The 20,016-nt window shown below is 39.7% G+C and overlaps 2 protein-coding genes and 1 long non-coding RNA gene across 11 annotated transcripts in view; 1 reads left to right on the forward strand and 2 right to left on the reverse strand.

Moving 5' to 3' along the window:
• PJVK (pejvakin) overlaps positions 1–8,017 on the reverse strand; it is a 43,800-nt gene extending 35,783 nt beyond the window's left edge. Inside the window, exon 1 of one of the 2 annotated variants that reach the window (XM_055572112.1) lies at positions 7,822–8,017. In XM_055572112.1, coding sequence (XP_055428087.1) covers positions 7,822–7,954 — 133 coding nt within the window. In that variant the 5' untranslated portion in view covers positions 7,955–8,017. The remainder of the gene's footprint in view (positions 1–7,821) is intronic. The other variant, XM_055572111.1, reaches the window with a different exon arrangement.
• A 97-nt stretch (positions 8,018–8,114) lies between these two features.
• LOC129646219 (uncharacterized) lies at positions 8,115–19,092 on the forward strand. 2 transcript variants are annotated; one of them, XR_008711775.1, is made up of 3 exons: positions 8,115–8,412; positions 14,901–15,079; positions 18,955–19,092. It is a non-coding gene; the product is annotated as an uncharacterized LOC129646219 (long non-coding RNA). The 2 variants fall into 2 exon arrangements; XR_008711774.1 differs by having other exon boundaries at positions 8,312–8,432.
• Positions 11,348–20,016, reverse strand: part of OSBPL6 (oxysterol binding protein like 6) — a 221,237-nt gene continuing 212,568 nt past the window's right edge. For all 7 annotated transcript variants that reach the window (XM_055572108.1, XM_055572107.1, XM_055572105.1 and 4 more), the window contains 3 exons: positions 19,100–19,226; positions 16,805–16,927; positions 11,348–15,547 (listed from right to left, as the gene is read on the reverse strand). In XM_055572108.1, coding sequence (XP_055428083.1) covers positions 15,439–15,547; positions 16,805–16,927; positions 19,100–19,226 — 359 coding nt within the window. In that variant the 3' untranslated portion in view covers positions 11,348–15,438. The remainder of the gene's footprint in view (positions 15,548–16,804; positions 16,928–19,099; positions 19,227–20,016) is intronic.

Below are 20,016 nucleotides of genomic sequence, written 5' to 3' on the forward strand. Positions count from 1 at the left end.
TCAAGTTTCTAGAATTGTTGCTATACACACAGGGTGTGTTCATACTGGTGAGTATTACCTTGTTGTTGATAACTTAAAACATAGCAACTATCCTTTTTTCCCAAAATTTATTTATTTTTTAATTGAAGGATAATTGCTTTCCAGAATTCTGTTGTTTTCTGTCAAACCTCAATATGAATCAGCCCTGGATAGCAACTGCCTTTTACCAGAGGAACCATACCACACTGGTCACTTAGGGGAGATACACCACATGTGGGCCACCCCAAATGGGCCTCCTCCAATCCACCGAACCCGTCACTACTTCACCCATTCACAAACGATGCCCCGTCTTAGGTAGAAGATATCAGCTACCTTCTGCTTCGCCCTCTTGTGGTCAGTGTGCTCAGACAGGAATCAGGCAAGGTGGAGCTCATGCAAGAGTGACCAAGCCGAGAACAATAAGCTAGGGGCCCCGGAGGGAGCAAAAACATTGGGGTTCATTAATAAAACCATAGACAAGCCTGCTACACAGACCTCTGGCAGAATTTTAGAGAAAACAGCAAACAAACCAGCCTAAAGAGAAAAAATGGCAAGAAGCAAAATGTATAATAAAAGGGGGGAAATAATTTCAGATACAGCAAATTCTAAGAAATAGTAAATTAACGTGAACAATTGCACAGCAATAGCTTTTTCCCAAGGGAAGGTTAAATCTTGTGTCTCAATTTGGAGGTAAAAGCCTGCTGCTGCAAGTTGTCCTTGGTCAGAGGCATTACTATAGCTATGCCCTCTGGGTGATATGCTAGGAAAGACTGAGGGCAGGAGGAGAAGGGGATGACAGAGGATGAGATGGTTGGATGGCATCATAGACTCAATGAACATGAGTTTGAGTAAACTCTGGGAGATAGCAAAGGACAGGGAAGCCTGGCATGCTGCAGTCCGTGGTATTGCAAAGGGCTGGATATGACTGAGCGACTGAACAAAAACAGCAATGCCCTCAGTGTGACACTGATGATATGCATGGAGAGAATCTTAACTACATTTTATGGTTTACTTTTGGCCAATATTGGGCATTTGACATGTGGGGAAATACTGTTGAGAACTTTGCTCAATAGGAAGCCATTAGCGAGGCCCCAATGCCAAAAGGAAAGCTTGTCAATGCAATTTCCCTTGGCGGCTAATAACTCGTAATAGTCATTATATGGGTTACTTGGTCCTGCTGGGTCTCAGTGTGTAAGCTTCTTTCTGATCAAAGTTATGTCCCTGGGTAAGCTGTGTTTAAACACTTTAATCTCTGTCTTCATGAAGTTCTATTATTCTGGTCCAAGAGATTGAATTGGCAGTCTCTAACTTCCTTATTTTTTTTTAAACACAAGAATATAATTTTAAAAAACCTTTTCTTTGAAGCAATAAAACATTCACAGGAGGTTGCAAAGATAGTACAGAGAGGTCCCCTGTACCTTTAACTCAGTGTCTCTAAATGATTATATCTTACATAAATATAATACATTATCAGAACAAGGAAATTAATAATGGTACAACATGTATATACAGCTCATCTATGCAACTTTTAAATTTAAAGTATAAGCAACATAAAATTTACCACTTTAACCATGTTTAGGTGTACAGTTGAGTAGTGTTAAGTACATTCACACTGTTTTGTAGCCAACCTCAAGAACTCTTTCACCTTGCAAAACCAGAATTTTGTACCCATTAAACACTAACTCCCCATTCGTCTCTCCCCAGAGTCTCCAGTTTCTGAGGACCACTCTGTACTTTCTGTTTCTATTAACTGTATAGATGACTGATGTAAGTAGACTTATAATATTTGTCTTTTTGTGACTGTTTCAGATCACTTAGCACAATGTCCCCAAGGTTCATCCAATGCTCTATCAGGTATCAGAATTTATTTTCTTTTTAAGACCATAATGTTCCATTGTATGTAGATACCTCATTTTTCTTATCTCTTTGTCTCCTGAAGGATACTTGGGTTGCTTCCACCTTTCAGCTATTGTGAATAATGCTGCTATTGAATACCCATATTCATGGGTGTACAAATATCTTTGAGATCCTGATTTCAGTTATTTTGGGTATTGTTAGGGACTAAGTTGTCCTAAATTCATGTCCCTAAATTCATGCTGAAGTGCTAACCCTAGATGCCAGAATGTGGCAACATTTTGAAGATAAGTCATTTTAAGAAGTAATTAAATTAAAATGATCTTTTGGGGTGAACTCTAATCCAGTATGGCTGGTTTCCTTATAAAAAGGAAATTTTGACTGAGAGATTTTCTGAAGCATATATTTTTTAGTATGGTCTTACTATTTTTCGTTTTTTTTCTTAAATTGCCTATAGTATTCTTTAAGTTGCAGTTTACAGTAAATACATTTATGATTATTTATCTCTTCAATTGCTTCTTCCTCACAGACCGTGGTATTTTTAATTGAGAAAATACTATTCTCCACAAATGCTGAGGTACTTGGTAAATTTAGGGCAAATTCTAAATGGAAGATATTCTAAAATCTAACACTTTTTGGTGCAATGTGTAAAACTTCAGCCCAAATATTTTCACAGGTATTGTCCCTTTGCCATAAAAGTGTCTTATGCAACAAAAAGAGTTCATAAGACAAAATGTGTCTAATAAATGGTCTCTATAATTATTTTTAATATTTTGCCAAATTTAAATACTGTAAAACCATTGGTTGTTCTTGTTCATTCCATTCAAATAAAGAATGTAAATTTATCCAATTAAAAAATATTAATAGGAGTGCCATCAAAAGGCTCTTCTTATACGTCTAGATTTCCAAAAGCTCAGAGAATTTAAAGATTACATCTACATTGTGTGAGCTCTCAGCATTCAATTCAGTCAGTTCCTTCCTTGTGCTTGGAGGGATAAAATTAATTGTCTTCCTGTTTGGAAATTTTGTTTTCAATAATTGCAATTCACTAAAAACGTCAAAAGCTAGAAGTTTTTGGCACTTTCTACTTGTTGAATATTTAAATTAACAATTTCCAATTAACTTTGAGCAAAGTGAAGCCAAAATTTAGAGAACTTGTTACAAAAATGTTTGATACCATTGCAAGATAGTTAGAATGATTTATAAAGTAGTACTTCAAAGTACTACTCAAACATTTTAAACATTAACATTTAAACATTTTAAACATTGATGCTAGTGAAAATAGCATATAACCATCTGAAAACTGAATTTTTTATTCAACATCAGTTTTGTCACAAAAATTTTGTAATTTTGGTATTTTGAGTATATAAAAATATTTGTTAAATTTGATAACTTGGTAAGACAAATCTTTTTTTTTTTTTTTTTTTTTGAGGGGAGGGGGTCTCTTTATTCACACACGACATCAGGACCAACTACAAGGAACAATACCCATTTCCACCCCTCCCCCCAAAGACAAATCTTATTGGTAAGATTTGTCAGCTTGCTTGAACACAGTTATAAATTAGATTGTACAATAGCCAATTCTTTGTATATTTCTATTCTGGAGGTTTCATAACTTATTAAGAACTTTATTTTTATCCCAGTACCGTACTCACCAATATTTTCATTTTCATAGCAAAGTTGAATTTTTAGACTGAATTTATAATATTATTCACAAAAATGGGGTCAGATGTTATAACTGATTCACTTTGCTGTACAGCAAAAATGCAATATTGTATATGACCTATACTGCAGTAAAAATTAATTTTAAAAAACCCCAAATATCTTCATAGATATAGAAAACAAACTTATGGTTACCAAAGAGGACACGTCAGGGGGAGAGATAATTTAGGAGATTGGGATTAACATATCCAAACTGGTATAAATAAAATAGATAAACAACAAGGCCCTACTGGATAGCAGAGGGAACAAGGATAGCAGAGGGAACTATATTCAATATCTTGTAATAACCTATAATGGAAAAGAATCTGAAAAACAGATATAGATAGATGTATAGCTGATTAAATTTGTTGCATACTGAATCACTGTAAATCAACTACACTCCAGTTTTTAAAAATTGACGTTATTTTAATTATCTGCAAAATTCTTTTGCTAATACAGCCAACACACTGAGAGCTGTGGTTACATGCTAGTGTGCAGGTAAGATATCTGGACTCAACATGAGTAAAAGTACTTTAGAAATAGATGCACGTGACCTTAATAAAAGTAATGCTTCTCAGAGTGATGTGAAAATGCACCTCCTGCTGCCGTGTATGAAATCGTCTTCAGGCATGACATGCTTAAAATAACAATCAGCTTTTCAAGTGTATGTTGCCTTTTCAGCAGATTTGAATCATCTGACTTTTTGTGGTTTTCATATTCTGATTTTCATGTTGAGGGACGGAATGGACAAACAGGCAACAGCCATACCATTTATGAGAACAGAACTCTCGTCCACAACCTCTGCAGCAATTGGCCCCAAACTGTCAGGACTTAGTCAATGGCTGCCAACTTGCCTATTTTTGCCTTGGTTTCCAACTCAGACCAACCAGAGAAAGCCAAATACACTTTCCAAGTTAAGCATGTGAGACAGAGTACTTCTAGTTAGCCGGCCTCCACCTTCCCCATGTCAACAGTTTCCAATCCAAGCATATCAGAAAAGTTTTTTCACTATACAACATTCCCACTCCCCTATCTGTCTTTGGATTTCTGCCAAAGCCAAGCGATGGTGGCTCCTTTGCTACAGCAAGCTCTGAATAAACAGCTTGTGTGCTCATGTGGATGGTCTTCACTCATTTCCACAGTGTGGTCACTGATTTCATGGTGGATAATATTACCAATGGTGGATGATAAATGGTTGATAACATTTTGTGTGTTACTTATTCTTCATCAACTTTCCTGAGAAACAGAAATGTGGTACTTAACTTTCACTCCTAGTTACTGCTTTACAAGTTCTTTTCTATCAACCTTTGAATTCTGTGAGTGATTGTGCACCCAATAGTAAAATTTTCTTCCTGGTATGGAATAGTACCTCTTAATTTCTCTAAATATTGATAAGTAGTCACAACAAAACCTGAAGAATCTGTCTCTTTAAGTAACATTCCTGAAAATTCCTATTCATGTTTTGACTTCTCATGAAGGAAAGATAATCACTTGGAATAGAGAGCGCTCAATGAGAAATGCATTAGTACAACCGCTCTGAGCAGTAATATACAGAGTGGTAAAGGCAGTGTGCACAACAAAATGTATAGCTCTACATTCTCTGATATCATTTAGAAACGCTTTTTGAAGTCTCTCACCTTGCTTGTATTTTTCCCAAAGGAAAATGTGCAAAGGAAAAAATAAAAACCCATTATCTTTTAAACATCATCATTTTCATTTGTTTCATGAACAGGTCATCAAAACAAAACCCATTTGCACTGGCAAAAGTGTTCAGATTTCTACTCTTGATGGTAGGGACCGCATAGCCTTTGGCTGTGTGGATCACAACTGCAGAAAATTCTTAAAGAGATGGGAATACCAGACCATCTTAACTGTCTCCTGAGAAACACGTATGCGGATCAAGAAGAAACAGAACTGGACATGAAACAACTGACTGGTTCAAAATTGGCAGAGGAGCACTACAAGGCTGTTTATTGTCACCCTGCTTATTTAATGTCTATGCAGAGTACATCATGCAGAATGCTGGGCTGGATGAAGCACAAGCTGGAATCAAGATTGCCAGGATAAATATGCAGGTAACACCATTTGAATGGCAGAAAGCAAAGAGGAAGTAAAGAACCTCTTGATGAAGGTGCAAAAGGACAGTTAAAACATCTGGCTTAAAACTCAACATTCCAAAAATGAAGATCATGGCATCTGGTCCCATCACTTCATGGCAAATATATGGGGAGACAGTGGTAACAATGACAGATTTTATTTCCTTGGGCTTCAAAATCACTGTGGATGGTAACTGCAGCCACAAAATTAAGACATTTGTTCCTTGGAAGAGAAGCTATGACCAACTTAGACAGTATACTAAATAGCAGAGACATCACTTTGCACACAAAGATTTGTATAGTCAAAGCTACGATTTTTCCAGTAGTCATTACGTGTTGGACTGAAAGATTATTGCTGAACCACGAAAGACACCAGGATTCTTGGCCTCTGGAAGAGAATTCAATCTGGGGCCAGTGACAAGGCTTGATCACTCAGAGCTTTTGTGTAATAAAGTTTTATTAAAGTTTAAAAGAGATAGAGAAAGCTTCTGACATAGACATCAGAAGCAGGCAGAAGTCTTTAGTCAGATGTTATATAGCTACTAGCAAACAGTTAATTATAGAAAGATGTCTCAAAACTCAGAGTGGCACCGGCCCCTCACCTACAACATGCATTTTGAGATAACATTGGCACCAGTGAGTCATCCCAGGCCATAAGACAATTGATATGAATCTTGAAGAGGGGCAGGTTTCCAAGTAAATATATAGTTTCATTAATATAGATTAGGAGAACAATGTATGAGTAAAACATACTGGTTTGTTGAGCCCTTATCAGCTCTGAGTCTTTAAGTGGAGCTGACTAGAAGGAAAACAGAGTCTAGGGTAAATACACAGTTCATTAACATAGCTTAAGACAAACATTTCCATAAGAAAAACATTGGTTAGCTCAAGGTTTCAGAAAAGTTCAGGTGGAACCAGGTGTCCTCACAGCAACACAGAATTTTAAGAGAACCCTCTTTTTAAATTTGTATAGACAAGGGGAAAATATCTAACGTTTGTTTCCTCCTGCCACTTAAGACAGAGATAAAAAATGTCTGACACTTGCAGCCTATTTCCTCCCTTTGGGGACCCCTGGCCTTCCTGCCTGTTACCCTCTCAGGACCATAAAAAGTCTGAGTGCAGTAGAACTGATGCTTTTGAAAGGTGGTGCTGGAGAAGATTTTTGAGAGCCCCATGGATAGCAAGGAGATCAAACCAGTCCATCCTAAAGGAAATCAACCCTGAATACTCATTGGAAGGACTGATGCTGAAGCTGAAGTTCCAATACTTTGGCCACCTAATGTGAAGAGCCAACTCATTGGAAAAGACCCTGATGCTGGGAAATAATGAGGGTAGGAGGAGAAGGGGGTGACAGAGGATGAGATGGTTGGATGGCCATCACTGACTTAATGCGCATGAGTCTGGGCAAACTCCAGGAGATAGTGAAGGACAAGGACTCTGGGTGTGCTGCAGTTTATGAGATCAAAAACAGTCAGAAATGCCTTAGCGACTGAACAACAACTTGTTAAGGCACCAATAGGAAACTAATAAAAGGGACTTCCTTGGTGGTCCAGTGGCTAAGACTCTGTGTACCTAATGCAGGGGGCTTGGGTTCGATCCCTCCTCTGGAAACTAGATCCCACACAGTTAAAGAGTCCACACGCCACAACTGGAGAGACTGCACGCTGCAATGAAGACCGAGGATCCCACCTGCCACAACTAAGACTGGTACAGCCAAAAAACAATTTTTTAAAAAGAAACTGATACAGGTATAGGCCTAGGTTTTGAGTATAACTGTAATTTACACAAGTGGAATCAGGGTGTAACTAAAGGCGCCTAGTATCATCCACGAGTTAGCAGTTTTGCAAATTTACCCCACTGACTAGAAAAAAGTAAAAGTTTTGCCTGTGGGTCCTCAAATCTACTGAGAAGGTGGTATCATGTGACATGGCACTTTGGAGACCGGCTTTTCCAGAATCTGTCAGATTTGAAGTGCAAAAAAAATAGCTGCACTGATATGTTGTCAGGATTTGTCCCAGATACTAACAAATTAAAGATAAAACATTAAAATTTATAACCTAAGGGCTTCTGTTGTGCTGCACCTTGCAGGCTTGCAAGCCCTGTACTTGCCAGGGGAGAAGAGAGAGCTGGGGTGGGATTGCGGGAAGCTTACCTGGCTGAACCAAGGTCCTTAAATGGACACCCCACTGTGTGCACAGCTGGCTAGGAGATGATGGGCATCCTTGCTCCCAGAGAAGGAGGCCGAGGTTACCCCTTATAGGAGACTTGACTTCTGGTTGGCTCATTGATTACCAGGGGAACTAGCAGAGGGACACGCCTCTCACTAAGCCTTCCATAACTATCCAGGTGGAGATGTTTTGAAGAAAAGAATAATTACCAGCTGGGGCCTGGGGCAAGTATGTAGGAAATGAGTATTAATCATGTGAATTGAATTTAGGTGAAGCAGGCACTGAGGAGTACTGAGCGCACCCAAGCCATCTTGAACGGCCAGATCAGACAGCTTCTCACCTAACACTAGATATAAGCACTTCGGCCAATTCAGCTAGACTGTGGGAAAATATCTTGTTCAATGAACAAAATTTAAAAGTTCAGAATGTTTCATTAAGTATTGGTAACTATATTCGGCAAAACTGTGAGGAATTTAGAAGATAACTTTGACCTCTTGGGCCTGATACTATGAGTCTGAACATTACTGACTGAAGAAGCTTTGCTGGGAATGCCATCGTCCTGTGTGGCCACCTAGGTAGGTGCCTGCATATCCAGGTACCTCCTAGAAGAAAATGTACGCAATTTAAAAGTTAGTGCAGGGGCTTCCCTGGTGGTCCAGTGGTCAAGAATCTGCCTTGCAGATTGGAGCCCTGTTCTGGGATGATCCCACATGTCTCTGGGCAACTAAGCCCATGTGCCACAGATACTGAGTCTGAGCTCTGGAGCCCGCGGGCCGCAACTACTGAGCCACATGCAGAACTACTGAAGCACAGCACAGCCCAGCAACAAAGGCCCCGCCCAATAAAAAAAACTAGTGCAGACCTACACTGGGGACCCAAGTGATGCTATTTAAAAGGATCACTGAGACCCAGTCTTGGATTCGTTACTGACTAGGGTCCTCAGCATAGGCTACTTCCCTTCTCTTTATCATCAGCATGACATTATTTCAAGAGCCTTCATTCTGGCTTCCTATGGCTTTGTCAGGGATTCTTTGATTACAAACAAGAGAAACCACTTCCCAGGGCTTCCTCGGCACTGCCAGCAAGTTCAGTGTTACCATTATTCTGGACCCCAGAAAGATGGAAATGAATTGACTTACATGACTATTTTGATGTGAAAAATAGTTCGCTGTTTTCAAAGTATTTTAAATCTAAAAGTTTTTAACCAACCTAGAACTTAATGAGATCTTTCTCCTGCAGTATGTTACTATTTGATGGTGGATACTGAAGTGGGGGCATGGGAGGGGGTTGGATGCATACGCACAACAGCCTTCTAGAAAACTTTCATATGCAGTTAACACAAGAAAATATGCAGATTTTGAAAACCGACAGAAGCAGATGAATTACTGCCACCATCCATGAAGGATGGTGTGATGGAGAAGAGCTGGATTAGTAAGAGGCTGGGAAAATGATTAGTGATGACGGATATGTCCATGATCATTCTGGTGCTGGTGTCAAGAGCACATGCATATGTCAAAATGTATCACACTGTACAGTTCAGATATGTAAAGTGTATTGTATGTCAGTTAAATAAAGTCAATAAAACTTTTAAAGTTAGCTTGAAATGACTGGAAGAAAAGTTTCTATTGACTATATTAGTTCCTAAAGAAATAACTTAATGAAGATAATTAAAGGGGCAGGGATTAGCTGTTAATACCTAAGATAAAAGAAGTAGTCATTTTAGCATTATTCCGTCTTTAATAGTATTAAGTTGTGCTTACCCTATTAATTCAGAGCTTCCTACATGGTACTAGTGGTAAAGAACCTGCCTGCCAATGCAGGAAACGTTAAGAGATGCAGGTTTGATCCCTGGGTCGGGAAGATCCCCTGGAGGAGGTCATGGCAACCCACTTCAGTATTCTTGCCTGGAGAATCCCACGGACAGAGGAGCCTGGGGGACTACAAGTCCATGGGGTCACAAAAAGTTGGACATGACTGAAGTGACTTAACATGCACATATGTACCTTGTTAACTAAGAGTAAGAAGAAACAGAACTCAAATAGGGTTATACTTTGCTTTCTGAAAGCTCAATATTCCTCTCTCCAAAACTGCTCTAATTTATATTTAGAAGAACTGAGAGAAAAAATTTTTTTTTGCAGAAAATAAAACCGTTCCTTTTAAAATATTTTTTTCCTACCAGTCTGGAGATACTGAGAAAACTAATAATATGTAATAATGGGGTAATTTTTAATCTACAAACATGTAAAAGTAGTGTTCCACAGGAGCTAAATTCAATGGTTCTAATATTGATACACTAGCCTGCAACTCAGAGAAGGCCATGGCACCCCACTCCAGTACTCTTGCCTGGAAAATCCCAGGGACGGAGGAGCCTGGTGGGCTGCAGTCCACGGGGTCGCCAAGAGTCGGACACGACTGAGCGACTTCACTTTCACTTTTCACTTTCATGCATTGGAGGAGGAAATGGCAACCCACTCCAGTGTTCTTGCCTGGAGAATCCTAGGGACGGGGGAGCCTGGTGGGCTGCCGTCTCTGGGGTCGCACAGAGTCGGACACGACTGAAGTGACAGCAGTAGCAGCAGCCTGCAACTGTGCATAAATGTTGCATATTTTACAAACCCTCAATGGCATAGTGCAAAATTAGGCATGTGCATTCCTGCGCCTCATTATTTCAGGACCAGAGGAAAAGATTAAATGCATCAAGTAAGATAGTTATTTTGGAAAACAAAAGGATGCACATAACTAATAGGACTGTAAGCTGGAAATTATGGGATAAAGTAACCCATGAAAAATAATGACTTAATTTTTTTAAAAGCCAATTCAGTTCAGTTCAGTCGCTCAGTTGTGTCCGACCCTTTGCGACCCCATGAATCGCAGCACGCCGGGTCTCCCTGTCCATCACCAACTCCCGGAGTTCACTCAGATTCACGTCCATCAAGTCAGTGATGCCATCCAGCCATCTCATCCTCTGTTGTCCCCTTCTCCTCCAATTAAAGACCAGCAAAATCTGGGAGTAAATTTACAAAAATCTGAGAGTAAATGGACAGCAGCATAGTGCCACCTGTAAGTTGCCTTAGTCACGGCGCTTCCACTGGCTTAAGATATTGGGGATACTGAATCACCACAGCCATTTAAATTCATTCTTTCGATTTCACTCTGGAAGGATTAAAACTAGTCCTTTCTTGAACAATTTGCCATTTTCTCTAATAAGTGAAGGCTACAACAAAGGTTTTACAATTCAGTCACAAATGTGTGTTCGTATAATCATGCATTAAATAAGGTCAGGTTTAACAGAATGATTCATGCAATGCATAGTTTAAAAAGATCAATCTTACAAAAGAAATTCAATGAAAACTTAGAGAATCTAATCCTAGTTTGATAAGCACTATTTCTAAATCACTGGGAAGCCTTTTGGGAAAAAAAAAAAAAAAAGAAACTCAAATAGTTTAATCTTAGCTCCCATGACATTTTTTTCCATCTTTCCCCCAAAAGAATATTTCTAGAGCACAAAACAGATTCATAATTGTTTAATTAGATACAGTTTATATATCCTGAACATAATGGCTGCCATAGAAATAAATATTTTGTACACAAGCTTTATTTACTATGCCACAGTCATAATGTATCAACTTCAGTCAAGTGCAAACATTTATTACACCCCCTGGTGTGTGCGGAGCTCTGCTCCCACAAATACTTCATTATCTGGATGACAGAGTACAAGATGAGACAAGATGGAGAATTAAAACCCAAGGTACTAACAAAATGTACATTCGATCATGATTATAAACTCTTCTCCAGCCAGAGCCATAATCAGAATGAAGCAAAACAGTTGGATCAGCTTCCTCTTTAACTCTGTACCCACCAAGTGCTCCTTGGGGCAGGACCTAATATAATGCTTAATTAGTGGAATCACTGGAAGTCCCAGGGGCCAGATTAATGAAGAGCAGCACAAGGTTTAAAAAATCGACAACCTGGCATCCTTTGTATGAGAAACTCCTTGATTTCTCTTACCAAAGTACATCTGGTGGTTTTCATGTCACGTATAATTGATATGTAATATTAAAATATCTCAAATGAGGTTTGTTTTTACAGTTGTCTGGAATTTAAAGTAACCCGTGAAAAGTAATAACTTAATTAAAAAACCCAATTAAAATAACAGCAAAATCTCAAAGTAAATTTACACCCTTGGTAGCAGCATACGGAAGCAAAATAATTGGTTCCTGGTTGGCCTCTGCACGTGCTGGTGGGTGCCATCACTCTTTTCTGTCTAGCCACATCCACAGGACCATCATCAGTTACTAACTGCTTTCCTTAATGACCGGCTCAAAAATATGCAGGAGCGTAAATAAATCACAGGGGAGGTATAAAGATATATTAAGTCCTCCTCTATCCTAGACTGTTTTAGGGGGGAAAAGTGCCCCTGAAATGTAAAGGTTTATATCAAATTCTAAGAAATAAGTCATGTTTTATCAAGAATGATCTACTATCTAGTCTATCCTTTTGCTGTTGAAACTAGTCTCAAAAGCGCCCAAATTATGCAGATGAATACAGAGTCTCACAATTCTGCAATTATCAAATAAATAAAAAGTGAGAAAGAAATGAGGGATGGGGCAGTTACACTGGTATGAATGTCTGAAGGGAATTGTTGTGAATCAGGTACTACAAAAGCGTTATCTAAAACTTGATCACTTGAACTGGAATTCTACTCAGTATATCTGAATCTCAAAAGAGTTACAAAGAATGTGGTGATTTTAATTAATTTGACACTCTTCTCATTCTCATCTTGAAATCCTAGTAAGAGTTTCCGGTTAGGTCTGACCAACATTCACCTACCTGATTTGTACCTTTAACTTATTAGGTAGTAAAGGTCCATCCTCAGAGAAGGCAATGGCACCCCACTCCAGTACTCTTGCCTAGAAAATCCCATGGACGGAGGAGCCTGGTAGGCTGCAGTCCACGGGGTCACTTAGAGTCAGACATGACTGAGCGACTTCACTTTAACTTTTTTCACTTTCATGCACTGGAGAAGGAAATGGCAACCCACTCCAGTGTTCTTGCCTGGAGAATCCCAGGAACGGGAAGCCTGGTGGGCTGCCATCTATGGGGTCGCGCAGAGTCTGACACGACTAAAACGATGCAGCAGCAGCAGCTGCAAAGGTCCATCCTACTAGTTCTCCTCTTTCTCATAACCCATTGCGAGGTACAGCAGTTGCCTCCCTCTTGGGTCGGGTCCTCATCCAGCCGACTGATTGATATGATCGTTGGTCACCTTGGGTCTTACCTTCCTACTTGTAGTATCTTATTTGCAGTACCTTTATTTTGCAGAATTTATCTTTAGGCTAAAATTCGGAGACACTTCAGGGACATGCTAGTAAATACAGACAAGAACCGCTGTAAATAGTATCTAAAATTTTACCAATTAAGGGAGAACAGACTTCTTTGAGGAAGCCCACAAAATTCTAATTAAAATTTAATCAAAATTAAAGGCATGTACGTCAGGATGCATATAAAAGGATGTCAAGATGAATGGGCAGAAAAAGAATCAATTATAAGGAACATGTTACTGCCATGGGGGAAGCCACCAAAGACTTAAAATAGGAATTAAAGGCATTGAGAAACTGAGGAAGGGTTCTGCTTACATGCTCAGAGCTGGGAGTGTGCTTGATAATGAAACTGCATTCTGAACCAGTGCATGCTGTACATATAAGGTATGAAAGGGAAAGTGAAGTCGCTCAGTTGTGTCCGACTCTTTGCGATCCCGTGGACTATAGCCCACCAGGCTCCTCCGTCCATGGGATTCTCCAGGCAAGAATACTGGAGTGGGTTGCCATTTCCTTCTCCAGGGGATCTTCCCAACTCAGGGATCGAACCCAGGTCTCTCGCATTGCAGGCAGACGCTTTAACCTCTGAGTCACCAGGGTATAGACTCAGATAAAAGGAGGAATGAGTTTCAGATAATTAAAACCTGCTCCACCTAGTGGAGACTTTGGAGATTTCCCATATGCTCTCAGCAGTCTTGGTTTGATAGTGAAATAGCCATAATTAGGAATTCTTAGAGGAAAAGAAACAAAACTAAAATCAACACCTCATAATAAAAAAATCAGTAACCTTTTCACTGCTTAAAATGACACATAAAATCTGATGATAAGAGTCTAAGAATAAAAATTTAACAGAATAAAATACATGTGATTTTATAATTCTCTAGGAAAATCTCTAAAGAGATTTTTTTTAAATATATAAGCATTTATATAATTATCTATATGCAGAAACTCAGAAATACCGATGCAAAGTCCTACAAAACTTCTATATATCAGTGGAGGGAAAAAAAAAATTCTGAAATATGCAAAACACATTTCTGCCCCTAATCTCCCTCCTTTTTTGTTGGGATGGATAAATTCCTTAGCTTAAATTTAATATTTTTGCCAATAGCAAGGTAAATGTTTAATCTGTGGCTATGTATCATACAGAAACACTTGATGAAAATATGATATGTGATTTTGCATAGAACTCATTTAAACAATGCAAATAAGCTTCTAGTGTTCTCGCATCCTTTCCCAGTGCAATTCCAACCGTGCCAAAGGGTCAGACACAGGATACATGTGGGCTGCCCTGTGCTTCACTCAAAAATAGTTGGACTTAACAGTACTCCGAAGCCCACAGAGAAATCCTATATGCTTTCTGCTATGTCCTTCCAAAGTTTTAACACCAATGACAAGTGTTCAAATCAAATACGGATGTTGCCAAATAATAGGGCACACTGGGAGCTGAGGTGGAAGAGGGGTGGTTTATTAACTGTATGCAGGACAGGAAATGGACGAGCAACGTGAATACAGAGATCTACTTAGCACACCTTTTCCTTCTTGCCCTACAGACATACGATATAGTGACCAATATATCAAAGTAAAGCACGTGTTGTTTACTTTTTTCAAGCTATTTGAGTTAGTCTCATAATTCTTTTGATCCCATAAAATGAATCATGCCATGATTCAAAAGATCTGTCCTTCACATAAACCTAGGAGCGCACATTTAAAAAAAGGATTTATTGTACATCTTTGCATTTCTTAAGGCATGAACAATGGCGTACAGATGGAACAGTTTCTGAGAAGCATCACATCTCTTTTAAAAAGGCCAGCACAGGTACACCACATCAAACGGACAAGCTCCAAGTCTGAGCTGACCAACTGCCATGGCCCTGGAGCTCCTGCAAGGAGGGGATGGCGCTTCTGGAAAAGGACCAGATGCATGGTTCGTGTGTCATGTTGCTTTAAATTCTCTGGATCAGCTTTTTAAGCACCAGTTACAGTTTGTTTCTCTTTACAGACTCTTCAGACTTTGGATTTTATATTCTGCTCCTTTTATTCTGCTTTTTTAGGAGGGTGTGGATGTTTTTTAAGGAATATGGTTGCAGCAAAACAGAAAGGATCTGAAAGTGGTTAGAGGCCTTGTCTAATGCACTTCTGAAAGTTCATTATAAAGATGAATAGAAAAGCAAATGGTCGGTTTTCAATAGACCCAGAAACCACGCGGAGCTCTAAGAAACATAATTGTGCATAGTTATTTATTCATTCAGAGCGTGATATGTTGGCTAGCTCTACGTTTCCAGTTTACCAGAGAACAGGGCTATCTACTTTGCTAAAACCAGGGTCCTTTCGCAGCTCCCAGTAGGTGTCGTTAGAAACCCAGGCTTCTCTTTGATTGGCATCAATCACTTTTCTGTGAAAATATACAAATCAACATTAGATGTAAGTCTCATTCACGTGACCTGATAATTGGACCCCCTCCTGTAGATAAGGTGTATATTAGAATCAGTACTTTGTAAGCCAGTGAACATTCTATCTGCTGGCTCATGATTTGACTATTTTTGACCAGAAATAAACTCATTTTTGTTGTGAAATGGAAGTGGGCAGGGTTCTAGGGAGAGGGGCTAAGAGCGGGGATAAGTCACCTCAAGGCAGGACTAGAAAGTGAAGGGGCCCAAAGCACGTACAACACTGTAACTAGACCCCAGACCCACAGGAATTTTCTCTGCTTCACTGACAGGGAAGGTACGCAGCCTCAGTAGCTGTAAGAGCCTCCGCAGGGTCCAGGCCCAGTGAAGACACTCTCAACATCTGAAGAGCAGGACTGCAGTTCTGCTCCAGGACAGCCAGGAGAGGGCAGCTAAAAGGGGTATGAGGTTATTCTGAGCTGATGTGTCCTGATTCTAAAGGGTGGCAGATGGATCTGGAAACCACAGCTTAGTCTGTGTGATGTGTACATAATCCCTCAAATAATCCTGTAATAATCACCATGATCATACCACAGAAGGGTCAAATCTGAATGGACACAAAGCTCTATATGATAGAGGGTGTTAGTGTCAGCCGCTCAGCCATGTCCCACTCTTTGTGACCCCATGGACTGTAGCCCGCCAGGCTCCTCTGTCCATGGGATTCTCCAGGCAAGAATACTGGAGTGGGTTGCCATTTCCTTCTCCAGGGGATCTTCCCAAGCCAGGGATGGAACCGGGTCTATGACATTGCAGGCAGATTGTTTATGGTCTGAGCCACCAGGGAAGCCCCTCCATATGAAAGAAGTAAAATTAAATACTAATGAAGCCAGAATGACCCCGTGGGCAACAGGGTCCCAGCTTATCTCTGGGTGAGGGAGTGGGAACAAGTTTCTACCATTCAAAAGGATGTAGCTGGAGGATAAGGAGTCTTTCGGGCAGGACCCTCACTCTTTATTGCTGCCCATGAAAAGAAAAGAGCTGTCCAGCAGAATTTATTTCTGTGGCTACAAACTTCACGAGACAAAAAAATCTGATTCAGTATTTTCACTGCCAAATACCAGTGACCAAAATCAGTTTAATTTTCTACCTCAAAGTGCCCTGGACATGAAACTATCCCTCATTTTCTTCTTACCCTAAGTTTTTCATTGCTTGTGGCAACCATTCACAAAACATGAACTTGTTGTGGAAATAAACTGACTTACTTAAAAAATTTTGGTATATGTTCAAGGTTGTTTTCTTCCATGTATCGTCTTCGAGATCTCTGGAGTTCCTCTACTCTTTGCTTCTCTGCTGCTGCAGCTTCTAAATTTCCTTCTTCCAAAAATCTAAGCAGAAAACAGTTTATCTTTTAATATATTATATTCTTTACCGAGGGAAAAAATCATCCCATTTGCATAAACTTAAATTCTGGCTGCTATGAACATAACACAATGAACAGTAACACTCTGATAACGTCCCCTTGCCCCTGCCACAGTCTCTGCCATAAGCTAAGATATTTTCTGTGTGTGTGAAAGACATTCAGTTGTGTCAGACTCTTTGTGACCCCATGGACTGAAGCCCACCAGGCTCCTCAGTCCATGGAATTCTCCAGGCAAGAATACTGGATGGGCTGCCATTCCCTTCTCCCGGGGATCTTCCCAACCCAGGTGTATTGAACCTGGGTCTTCTGCATTGCAGGCAGAAGCGAAAGGGAAGTGGTCAGCTTCTCTGTGCTGTCTAGGGTTCCAAAACTTGAGATTTTTCGGGACGACTGGAGAGTCTGAGTTTAGAACATCATCAAGTCCCGGGCTCTGCTCCTTTTCCATGTTATAATGAAGCACTTGTGAAGGGCTCCTGCGTGGAGGATGTGACCTAGCTGCTCTCCAGCTACGTTGAGCACAGATTGAGAGGGAGGAGCTCTCATCTTTTATTGGAAAGCGTAAAACTGATGAAAAAGAAAAGGTAACAGTTGGGGGAAATTACAAAAGGCTACAAAAAGGAAATAAGTAGTAAATGAAATTCAGAAAGGCAATACTGAAATAGAATTGAGAAAGCGGACCCAATGGTGATTTGCAAATATTAAATTTCAAAATGAGAGCAAAGAACAGGGATACAATATGATACACAGTGTACAGGAAGCTTATTGATAAGTTTGAATGTCAAAGAGTGATACTGCATGCTCTAGAGAAAGAGGGGGGAACATAAGAAAACTGAATACTAGAAAACCAAGTACTGGGGACACTTTGGCAGAAGACAGACAAAGCCACTGGAAACAGAGAATCTTGGATGGAATTTGTATGACATAGAATTTCTGTAAAGAGTAAAATTAATTCTGTAGGAATAGACAACATGAGTATAGGAATATGTAAGATTAATTTTTTAAAAATCAGAAGGTATTAAAGATACTGTATATTGAGTACATCTCACACTCTAGGAGATCGAAAACATGCTGGGAAAACTCCAATTCTTGACTCAAAATATTTCTAGGTATGGGCTTCCCTGGTGGCTCAGTGATAAAGAATCCACCTGCCAATGCAAGAGACGTGGGTTTGATCCTTGGGTCAGGAAGATCCCCTGGAGAAGATCCCCTGGCCACACACTCCAGTATTCTTGCCTAGGAAATCCCATGGACAGAGGAGCCTGGAGGGCTACAGCTCCTGGGGTTGCAAAAGAGTCAGATACAACTTAGCTACTAAACGACAACAATAATGATTTCTAGGTATCCCTGTATCTTCTCCTCTTATTCTTCACTGAAATAGATAAAGGAGATCAACTGTATGATGATGGATAAAAACCAAATTTTTGGTATACATAAATACACAGATGTAGAAATATAATTTGTACACATGAAGATTACATATTACTACTATATATGCATGTGTGCTAAGTGGTTTCAGTCATGTCCAACTCTTAGAGACACTATGGCTGGTAGCCCACCAGGCTCCTCTGTCCATGGGACTCTCCAGGCAAGAATGCTGCAGTGGGTTGCTATGCCCTCCTCCAGGGGATCTTCCCAACCCAGAGACTGAGCCCACATCTCTTACGACTCCCACACTGGCAGGCAGGTTCTTTACCACTAGCGCCATCTGGGAAGCCCATTAGTACATACATAATGTTATAATTATATAATGTAACACCAATATTACTTGAATAAAAAAAGGATGCTCCGTGTTAAAAAGTAATAGAAGTACAGAAGTACAAATAGTGAGGTGAGGAGTGACTGTGTATTTAATGAAGAGTTCAATAATTTGCAGACTTTTGGTAAATTGGGGGGCTGCACTTTTTGTTAAAAAACATCTATGTTATCTTTTGTGGGGCACTTTTGTTGAGTTAATCTTCTATTATGATCATACTCTGAATACTCTTTTTCTAGGGTTAGAAGGCTCAACTCTTGCTGAGTGAATAAGGGAATGAATGATTCAGTGAATAAGCAAAGGATGGTGATGAAGGTACTGATGACTTCTGCAAGCACCATGCCATGACCTGGTGTTCATTTTAAACACCACTGCTCTGCTCACCTCTGATCTGGCCGGAATCGGGCATCTGTTGGAGGAAGGAGGTCTTTTAGTACAGGATCTAACTCGTTGAGCTCAATAGCAAACCTTGTGAAGCCATAGTAGAGCTCATAGTTGGTGGGCATGGAACCTGGAATGAAGCCAAGAAACCACTGTGAGAGGCAAAGAAGTGTACAGAGCGTGCAGAGGCTGACTTAACCTGGACATTTAATTAACACTCACATTAACATTAAATCTGTAGTCATAAACATTAGATTACAAATTTTAAACAATTTTATTTATGTATTTGGCTGTGCTGGGTCTTAGTTCCAGCATGTGACATCTTCAGTCTTCATTGCGGCATTAGAACACTTAATTGCAGCATGTGGGATTGAGTTCCTTGACTAGGATTGAGCCTGGACCCCCTGTATTGGAAGCACAGTCTTAGCCACTGGATCACAGGGAAGTCCCTAGATAACAAATTTTTAAAGAAATTAAATTGGTTTTATTTTGTAAGATGAAAAACTTTTATGTTGACTATTAGAACTGATAGACTCATATATTTAGTAAAATCTAGCCTTTAAAATACAACTTTGCACATAGAGTAGTCTTCACTGGCTAAACTACACCATAATTTTTCTCTCAAATATCCAACTGGGTAACTAAATGTTTGAGTGATTAACTATGAGCAGCATTAAGATATCACCAGAAATACTTATAATTTATTTCCATTTAGAAGAGAAAAAGATTCAGATCTAATGTTTACTGGCACTTTTAAACTAAATTAGAAGGTAGAGCTGTTGCAGGCTCCGCACATTAATGCACTTCCAAGCTTCCAGAACAGAGCCTGAAGCTTAGTCACTACTCAGTACCTAACTGACAAATAAATGAACTAACCACTCTACTAGCAGGGAATTTATATATTCAACTGAGGTCTCTAA

Source organism: Bubalus kerabau, chromosome 3, assembly GCF_029407905.1.
Source record: "Bubalus kerabau isolate K-KA32 ecotype Philippines breed swamp buffalo chromosome 3, PCC_UOA_SB_1v2, whole genome shotgun sequence".
Classification (NCBI taxonomy): Eukaryota; Metazoa; Chordata; class Mammalia; order Artiodactyla; family Bovidae; genus Bubalus; species Bubalus kerabau.